Here is a 10214-nt window from a genome sequence, read left to right on the forward strand (position 1 = left end):
AATACTGCTGGGAATAGTCTACTAGAAATCATTTAAAAATGTCACTTATACAATAAAAAGTGAATTTATATTTTAGATAAAACAGCTGCCTTTAATATTGTACCTAATGGAAACCTGAAAGTCTGCTTCTACTGGGGTTTTTTGGGGGAAAAATTTATTTGTTGAGATTCTGCAATAATACTCAGGATTGATCAAAAATGTTCTCACTCAAGAAAATGGGATCATTATGCTTCCAAGACCTTACTGGTTTGATTTTGTAGGGGGGAGGGATGTGGGTGAAGACAGGGATGGGAATGACTGTTAGAAAGGATCTGATACTGTTAGAAAGAATACTAACCTCTGATTCGAGTTCCAGTAGCATCTGTTCTCTGTACACCACCAGCAAGCACCATGGCTACAGCCAGCTTCACCAGGTACAAGCCAAAAACTTGAGGACATAAGCTAGCCAAAATTTCATTCCTCCCTAAAACAGCAAAAATGGCACTCAGCACTGCCCCTGGAGTAAAACTTGGTTTCCCACAGACTCCTGTGTATACTGACAAATAATTTGGGCCTCCTTCTTGAACAAGAGGAACAGAGTAGGGAGAAGATTTTCTTAAAAATTATTTTATTTTTTAAATGGGACCCAAAGCAGTTGTTTGACCCAAACAGTCACAAGCAGCAAAGCCAATCCTATTGCAATTTAAGGAATGTATGGTCTGGATAGCAGGAAAAAAGGGCTTTAAGGAAAGAAATACCATCATCCAAATTCTTTTGTTTCATAGCTAAAAGTGTAGGGGCTATGAAGAATAAAACCTAAAAATTTCCAGACTTCGAAACAGCCCTTGAAAGCTGGTGTGTTGTACATTTAAGAAAATAAAGAAAACTTCTAACACTTGAATTATTTTGTCTTAAACCTGTGCACACACAGCATGGCTCATTTTCTTGTTGTTACCTTCAATTTCCTTTTCATTTTTGACCCTTCTGTGTCACAGATCCCTTTTTTCCTCCCTACCGTAGTCTCTTTCCAGCACAATGATGATGGCTTGCAAGATATGTAACAGAATTAATTCTGTCCTTTAATATTCTAACACTACCAGCACATAAGGGGTCACAGGTTTAATGTGATGTGTTAGTCCCATTGCTAGGGAATAAAAGAGAGTGACCAATTTTAAGATCTTAACTTCATGTTTTAAATTTAGATGCAATTACATGGTACTGGCAAAATATGTAAGCCCCTAATAGATGACTTGAGGCATATGTGTTTCTTTTGGAGGTTTTCTGAAGGAATTAACACATCTTTGTCCATCCAAAAGTGAAATTTTAAAAACTTTGGTCAGCCATGGCATAACTCAAGAATTAACTCCACACTTAGGAGTTAGCATCACGAAGTGACTGACATAAAATGCAGTGGTAGCTACCATTATCTCTTGAAAACCAGCAAATGTACACACATTCTGTTGTGCAATGGCCTATACCTTAGACTCCTCAGTCAAATTTGATCTCTGTCCTCCATTTCAACTCAAATTCAGACTAACAGCCTGAAACAGACATCTTGGGCAGTCAGGGTCCTTCTCATTTCCACCTCAATTTTCTTGTACCCACTTCATACTTATTTGTTCAGAATGAGTAATATTGCACAAAATCACATTGCTCCCTGCAGGCTTCCAAAAATTGTCCTGAGAATGAAAGATTAAATGGAACCTTCAAAGAAGATCCTGAATTACTTTCTGAACAGTTCTAACCAGAGTGATAATAATCTTGTTCCAAAGAGCAGAAGGATGAAATGTTATTCCAAACATTGTATTCCAAACATTCCAAACATGTATCATTCCAAACAGCAGGAAGCTAGCAATTAAATTGCTTTCTGGGAAATGCAGTTCTGAAGAATCTTTAACATTGACAGGATCTACAGTTTCTTATGTGAGCAGGCTAATTTGGGGGATATTCCCACCTCTTTTTCCTCCTGTTTGTCTTTTAAGAAGAAAAACTAAGCCCTTTCCAGGGTTTTATAAGATACAGTGTCAGCCTAAAAAAATTCAGTGATGGAGACCCTAAAGACTTCATTGAGATTCCACAGAGTTGAGGAGAAGGCACTGAGATTATGGAGAAGGAGAGAGTTTCAGACACAACTCCTGGTTATTCCAAGGTGGTTGACTACAGACTACACTAAGTTTAGGACCCAGCACTGACTGTTCTGGAAGCCACTGTGAATTGAGAGGTTCCACTGCACCTAAGTCAAGGGTCTAGGCATCCAAGGGTTAGCTTAAAGATAAGATGTGCTAAGCTCTATGGTGAAGATTCACAGCTTAGTTTGGGATGCAGAGACCGCGAGTCAGATCTCTCGTCCCAGAGGCAACAGCTACGCTGACTAAAGGCAGATCTGGTCCATACCATTTCTTCTAAGAAGTATGCTTCGTCTTTCTTGATTATAAAACACTCCTCTTTTCCCCCACAGTAATTATATTGTTTCTCATTTTTTGTTAATAAATGTTCCACAAAATACTTGACTAGAAAGCTCAAAAGAAGGAAGATCAATGCAGTAGTTTTGGTACTTCCTCCCCCTCAGTAATATTAAAGTAAAAATTTCGTATTCTTGTACTGGAAAAAATATATTCTTGGATTAATGGGTGGTGGGATAGGATAATGGGGGAAAATGTGTTCAGTCACTGTATTTTCACTCCTGATTTCATCTCTATCCAATCAAGCGCCCTACATAAAAGCTTTCAACTACTAACCTGCTAAGGGATCATTCCTATGCCTTTCCCAGAAGTCTTCAAATTCCCTGCGAACTTCTTCATCAATTACAACCCCTGCTAGCTGCTCATTGTTCACTTTAACGTAGTTGGCTTTCAAAACAATCTCCAAGTCACAGCGTGAACCCTCATGGAAAGGTTTCCACCTCTGCATTACCACGCCATACACTGTGATATCATCTCCTGGAGGTAAAAACAAAAGTTAGCAAAATAACATCCGACTTGAGACATGAAGCCATTTTAGTTAGCTGTAATGCATAATAATGCAATGCAGTTACAGGAAGTCTAAAACAAAGATAAGGTAGAGTGCTTACATCTGTGGTAGGAAGTTGCTGTGTCTTTCTACTTCTGTTTAAGGGAGGTGAATTCTTACAGGTATACCTCTGTTTGTTTCCTCTTTTAGAAGAGAGGAATTCACAGTAAACTGTAGAAGCTCTCTCAATTAGATTGACTATACAAAAAATTCAGTCAAAACTTATTTGATTTCTGGTAACTTTTATGAACTCCAGAATCACTCATTAACATTCTGGGTACAGTGTTCTTCTGAGAAAGTATGATCAGAAATTAATTTCTTGTGGAGATGTGCCTATCTGAGAATTTGTAGTCCATTCTTCATTCATCCTCCTGCCAATTAGCTTCTTCTTTGAATGGCCAGTAGCTTTTTCCACCTGCAGCACTCCTTAGATAGAAAGACGGGTTACCCGGCTCTTTGAATCTAAGAAGGGGCAACACATGCTGGGTGATGGTGTGAACCAATTTCCTCGAGAGGTTTGGTGTTCTACATTAACGTGATTTAATATAGTTTCTGTATGTCACAACCCATTACTTGTTGAAACTGAACTGTTAAAAAGTTAAGATGTAATATGGGGGTTCATGACATTCTCTAGAATAGTCTTCAACTGCCATGCTACTGTCCATCCTGAAACAGCAACATGACAGATGCAGACACCTCATTTGACAAGCTCTCTGCACTAACACAGCCTACTTGACAAAGATTCATCTCAAATGAAAAACTAAAAATGCTTGTGGTACAAACATATGTGATATATGCTGTATCCTCACCAGACTTGCAACTGTCCACCAAGTCATCTTCCAGAACAACCACCATGCAACGAGGGATGCTTCCAACAGACAGCCTTTGAACCTGGGAGATGGGAAGCAAGAGAGCTTCTTAAGAACAGCAGCTTTCAAAAGCCTTTCATTTATAGCTGCTCTGGCTTAAAGACCTACACTCCTTTCTTTCCTGGAACTGAGGTCAGTTTTTGCCTTTTATCACAAAACTTACAGTAAAAGATGCCACTGCTGCCATGAACTTAACAATGAAAGTTTAATGCTGATATTAATGGAAATGGGATTGAGTATTAAATTAGCAGAAGGTGCTCAGTGCTGGGAGATGCAGTGTGATTTCAATATTTTGCTGAAGAAAGCTCACTAAAAGAGGTCATTTGAAAGAGCTGATCTTTTTTTTTATTATAATTTGAGCTATTATTAGATACTTCAATATGCAAAGTTGACTTTGGGTACTGAAGCGTGTCAATGCGTTAGATAACCCTTCACGGAAGTACATACTGAGAGAATATTCTCTGTATTTTTCTGGTATTTAACCATAATTTGAGAGTTCGAGATTAAGTATACACCTAGTTGTCAGGGATTAAATCAACAACCGGAAAAAACAAATATATATATTGACAAATGTGCCAGTAAATCCTGTAATTCTTTTTCTTTTCTCCAGGGCAAAGTCTATGCAATCTGGTCAGAATCTATTTCCAACCAGCAATCTTCCCATTTACACTTAAAGCTTGCAATAGTTTTTAGAGTATCCACTGCACAAGTACAACAGCCAGAAGTTTCTTTTCATTCTGCAGCACAGGTCATACATGCTAGAATTCTAGACTTATTCTCTCTCTAGTGCCTAGGAAGGTTAATCCACCCTTGTATATTATCTGCGTGGGCACAGGCAGTTCACATCACTGTCAGTACTGGTAACACACGCACAGTTACTTGCAGAGCTCAGTAGTGAAACACAAGTGAAATTCAATCCTGGTTTAATATTACTGTTTTTAATAAGCCCATGGTGCTGAAAATTCCTTCTATCATAGAGATCTGTGTGTCACACAATAAACCAAAAAGTTATAGAAATCTCCCATATGTCAGGAAGAATCATTATATGAACATGCAACACAGGGCTTATTTCCTAGAAAGTTTTAATCCCTTACTTTTTTTTGCTATTCTGAACTTTCAAGAGCTTCATTTCTAATTTCATACATCTTGCATGTAGATTGGCACCACTATCCTCTCCATTTATAAAATCAAAACCCTGAAACAACTGAAGATATCTTAGAAAAGATCTACAAAAAAAAGACACTGAGCATATAAATAAACACAGAAACATTGCCTGCAATATACCCTGCTTATTCTCAATTTTCATACAGTGTAGATTTTCCTTTGCCAGTTTTGTCTTGGTTATGTGCTACCACAAAAAGAGGTCCAATTGTTTCTCACTCACTCTTTGAGAAATCTCTGACCAACAGGCTGCCTGGCTTCTTTTAGTCTTCTCAGGCATTTGATTTAAACAACAGTAGAACCTGTAAAACTTTTCCACTTATCTTAGCATGTAAAACTTAACGATGAAAATGGGATAATCTTAATTCTAATGTTAGCATGAATAGTCTCACCAAGATTAGCAGAGATACCTTATTTCAACAGGAAATTAGACCCCCAAATGTCTTCTTTCGTAAGTTAATTATTTTTGTACTTGAGACATCTATACTTTAATACCTTTCCTTTTTTCTCCATCTTTTTTTTTTCCTTACCTGTTCCTGAATTTTGATTTCTTGATAGTCTCTGCAGCAGGTAGGAGAAGAGGCTGTTCCAGAGAGACAAGTGAACTTGATTGAGTTGCAGCCTTCTTCATTAAGACAGGCTGATGGACGACAGAATGCATAGTACTGTTCAAAGTCAGCCTTGACAGCAAACACGTGCTTGCACTTGTTGCAGATGTAACTCCGTTCAAACTCCAAAACTTTCACCGAGCTGGTACGTATGACAGTCCCAGTAACAGACAAAAAGTGACCAACATCCTTGGTTTTAGGAATGTGCTCTCGAGTCAGCTCTGGGCAAACAGGCAAACCTGTTAAACAGAAATATGTGCAGCATAAGGCTGTGCATATAAAACATGGACTTACAGTGCAGTTAAACAGAAAGGCTAGAAGACATGCCAGACATATGAACAGTAGCCATTGTTATTACTGTTTCATAAATGTGACTCAGCAATTCATCTGTTGTACCATAAATCTGATTCACTGGCCTCAGATAGTGAAAATCATCAGACACTGAGCATTAACTGAAAATGTTGCCATTTTACTCTCCCTCTCTTGCCAAGGGCTGAATAGTCACGAACAGTTTCCATTCATGGAAGAAGATCCTGATGTTCTCCGACCTATTTATTAATTTAAATGTTCTTTTTGCAGAAGCCATTTATTCTACAACTAGTTTATCTGACTTAAAAAATTTTAGTTATGCTACTTAATTGTAGTTCAGTGTTATTCCATAGTTAAACAGCTGTAGCCCCTAGTCTTGTGTGAATTCTCAAGTCTAAGCAAATTTAAAATTCGCAGCTGGTGAACATTTGACCTTAAATCCACATTGCATACCAGTAAAGCTCAAGCACAAGGAAGACAGCATAAAAAAAATGTAAAGGAGTTTTGAACACAACCAAAGCAAATTCACTTGTAAGTTCAAGTGAATAGTGACAGAACACTTTCCACCTGCCCTCCTTTAATTCCACCCCAACAGCCAATTCAGTGGTGTCCCGATCCTGTTCCGGCATTCACTCATGCAGCCATCACTTGGCACCACAGTGGCTAAAGTCCTCAGGAAAATTAATCTACCTCAACTTTACATATCTCTGAAATGATCACCTGAGCACAATATTGCCTCTTCAGAAAGTAGTAATGAACTACAAGATACTAATATTTATCAACTTAAAAAGATATTACCTACTCCTAAAATAATTTCTTAGCTTTAAAACAGAGCCAGAAAATAGAGATGTAAAATTACAAATCTGTTGGGAAATGATGTTTCTAAGGGGACTAAAACTATTTGTGCATCTAGGTCAAATCTTCTTAGGAGCTTTGACTGCTAAAAAAAAGATATCATATGTTTATATCAGTGTTTTCAAAACTAAATGCTTTATTTCAGACACTCTGAAACACTCTGTTTTGATGCTTTTAAGCAACATTTAACCTTTTGCTTTTGTTTAAAGAAAATATTTTTAACTATTAAGCTAATTTTAAAAGGTAAAAGAATAAAGTTAAGAAAATGTAGAAAGGAATTAAATAATCTGTAAAACTGCAAACAAATTTTTCCTGGTTGACTCTAGCAAAGCTATTTACATGTTCTACCAAACCTGTTGAATTTTTTTTTCTCCCACAGGTTTGCATTTCTAATCAGTTCAGGGAAAAAAAATCCATTATTTCTCCAACTGCTTTGGCATTTTTTTCCCAGCTCAGTATTGGTGCCCCTCAACAAACTTTGCAAAATACAACACATCTTACACTAGAGAGAACTGCAGCACTGTTGTCAGGATATATGATGATCATCCCTGTGAATTTTGAAGAGACAAGAGTCTGGATGTGAAAAAAGAGCCTTTGTTCTGATCATATCAGACTGCTTGATGAACTCTTTAATTGAGTATGTGCCTCTTTGAATCAACTTTACTGTATCAGTCACAAAAACGCTGAACTATTAGAAGCAGCTTGGCCTTCAGTAACAGACACAGCGGTGCTCAGGCTAATGGTAAGGAAAAATCATTTCATGGATTTGTAGCAAAATGCAGAAGTTACACAATCAAATTCCTACAATGCTAAAATTCAGATAACTTCATCTTTTACCTTCTTCAGTTAACCCAAGGTAATCATCTGTTATTAACTGCTGCACACTCACACTCCCTGAATCCCTCTTTGAACTCCTAGATGTACTGGTAGCAGTGTGTCGAGATTGCAATCTTATACCCGGCATAAGCAAAACCACTTTTCCTCACTTCATTCCATGCCTGACACGAAGATCCCCTCAGCCGCACTCCAGTTAGTTGTCTGCTGCTCTCACCAAAAATAATGCCCCACCTTCTCATTCCCTTCTCATCTAATGTAGGAATGGGAAGTGGCACTCCAAGAGGAGAATCCTGAAGGTAACCAAAACCCAGAATCCACTTGAAAGGTAACAGTATCATTGGGAAATTGGTGTGGAAAGAAGGCTACAGATCCCTTAGCTTATTTCTTCTGTTTCTTCCGAAGCCAGCCTTTTGGTGGTACAGAACATTAACTAAACTATGTGGACAGATGTTATTTTGATCCAGCTGGACCACTCAAGGATAACCCCCCTGTTCATCAATGTCCCTCCAGCTTAGTGAGAGGGTTATTTGTAGTCTGCTGACTTCTTCTGTCAGGCTTGCTTTTATCAGTTATTAAAACTACTTGATCAAACGTTGCTAATTTTGCCTGAGGTTTATAAGGGAATATTCAGACAAAACATCACTGTGGGAGGAATGATCAGCTCCAGTAACAGGCTGATAACAGGAGCAGGAATGTCTTAAAGACACCGCTACTCATGCAGTGATCATCTGCCCCTTGCTGTACTTCTTCTAATACTTCCTGCTAGCTTTTAAAATAATCCTACTTGGAGTCTTTTTCTCATGCTGAAGCTCTGAATGATGCACATGCATTCTAGAACACTAGGAGGAGAGTTTTAATTCATTCCTGCTTTCATAGGTACAGGGAGATGCCCAATGACAAATTTCAGTAAGCACGGAGGCCATCCTTTTTTACATCACATACTCAGCAGTTGTGTACAAGCTCCTTAACAACTGAATTGGTAGCAAGCCTTATTTTTTTTAACTTCTTTCCCTCTAAAAATCTTGAAAAAATAGCATTGTGAGAGCCACAGGCTAACTGTATTTCTGACTGATGTGTTTTCATTACAACATTTTTACTGAAACTTACTGGAATGAAACACAGGCCTATTTAACAACTGTAATTTATCCAAGTCCAAGATGTCAAAAGACTGAATGATCACAATCCACTCCACAAGAAGGCAGGGGAGGGAAACATAGGCTGCCACCTCTTGGCTTTGTGGACTATTGCTCCAAATAGTTATGACCAGAAATTATCAGAAGGGATGATGCCACCACTGACCCAGTCTCCCAGAGCAGGCAAAACAGACATTTCAGCTCCTGAATCTGCACTCCACACCTACCAGCCCTCAAAGCTACTAGAAATTTCTTATTAATAAGGAATAATGGTATATCAACTTGCAGTGGAAAAAATGACAAAGTTCCCTGTTAACGATCATGCCTTTCAACAGTTCATTCCAATTTTATAACAAGCAATTTTATTACAGCTAAGCATAAAATTCAGCAATTTCAAATGGAATTGTTACAGGACAACTCAAAATTTTGACTTTGCCTCTTCTGGGAGGTGGCTGGAGTAAAAAAAGACGATGAGCCAACTGGCACAGTAGCAAAGTCAACCTGCAATTAAACTTACAAACCATATATCTTCCCCTAAAACTTTTCTTTAGACTTTCTGTCTAGAAGAGAAATAATGTAAGACCAGCTGCTGATGTGAGGAGCTTTAGTAAAGGAAAGGCTTTAGTATAAGCCCTGACCCAACAAATGCCAATCACTGCATGCAGGTCAGTGGCAATGGCCATAGCTCTTTTTGGGCGGTTGGTCTACACACCTCCATGTATTTGCATGTGTTCTTTCCTGCTTAACAGACGCTAAAGATCCCCTACCGCTTCAAACAGTGAAACGGCAAGAATTAAACTTGCTCATTCCCATGGCACCCCAATAGTTTGTTCCAGAGTAAGGAAACTTGACTGGGAGATGCAGCTCACTGCAGCCCCTGCCCCGCCACTCACCCGAGACCCTGGCGTGGAGGTTCTGCTTCAGGCTGAGCTGTGCTGGGTCCGCGGCGTCCTGCAGCGCTGCCAGGGCAGCCCGGCGCAGCGCGCTGTCGAAGATCGGGAGCACCTCGCTGGGGAAGGCGTTGAAATACTCCCCGATCTCCATGTTGGTCTCAAAGAGCGTCAAGGCATCGACGACGACGGGGTAGTGCGCCTGGTCGTCCGCCTCCCTCAGGATGCCCAGGATGTCGTCCCTGTGGTGCTCCAGCACGTAGGACTCGAACACCTGCCCGATGAGGGCCACCTGGTCCGCGCTCAGCACCATGTTGCGCCTACACGGGGGCGAGGTGAGGGGAAGAGGTTACACAGCGAGGCTTCCCGGTGCGGGCACTTTCTCTCGGGGAAGCCCATGGCGGAGCCGGGCGAGAGCGGGGCGCGGCTCAGGAGCTCGGGCAGCGGCACCTCATTACAGCGGCACCTCCGACCCGCTGCTGCCCGGCACCAGCGCCGCGCCGGGCTCCGGAGCCGGGACGGAACCGCCTGCAGTCCCTCACTGCCGGCTCCCGCCAACTCGCC

At 40.1% G+C, this 10214-nt stretch overlaps 1 protein-coding gene across 2 annotated transcripts in view; it reads right to left on the reverse strand.

The window, feature by feature from the left end:
- The window catches only part of MCM9 (minichromosome maintenance 9 homologous recombination repair factor), a 47423-nt gene extending 37414 nt beyond the window's left edge, over positions 1-10009 (reverse strand). For both annotated transcript variants that reach the window (XM_027716304.2, XM_039385517.1), the window contains exons 1-5: positions 9654-10009; positions 5549-5865; positions 3798-3879; positions 2718-2918; positions 338-463 (exon numbers count right to left, since the gene is read on the reverse strand). In XM_027716304.2, the coding sequence (XP_027572105.2) occupies positions 338-463; positions 2718-2918; positions 3798-3879; positions 5549-5865; positions 9654-9963 (1036 nt within the window). In that variant the 5' untranslated portion in view covers positions 9964-10009. The remainder of the gene's footprint in view (positions 1-337; positions 464-2717; positions 2919-3797; positions 3880-5548; positions 5866-9653) is intronic.
- Positions 10010-10214: the final 205 nt, after the last annotated feature.

Source organism: Pipra filicauda, unplaced genomic scaffold (assembly GCF_003945595.2).
Source record: "Pipra filicauda isolate LSUMZ 115617 unplaced genomic scaffold, ASM394559v2 scaffold418_size605597_pilon, whole genome shotgun sequence".
Lineage (NCBI taxonomy): Eukaryota > Metazoa > Chordata > Aves > Passeriformes > Pipridae > Pipra > Pipra filicauda.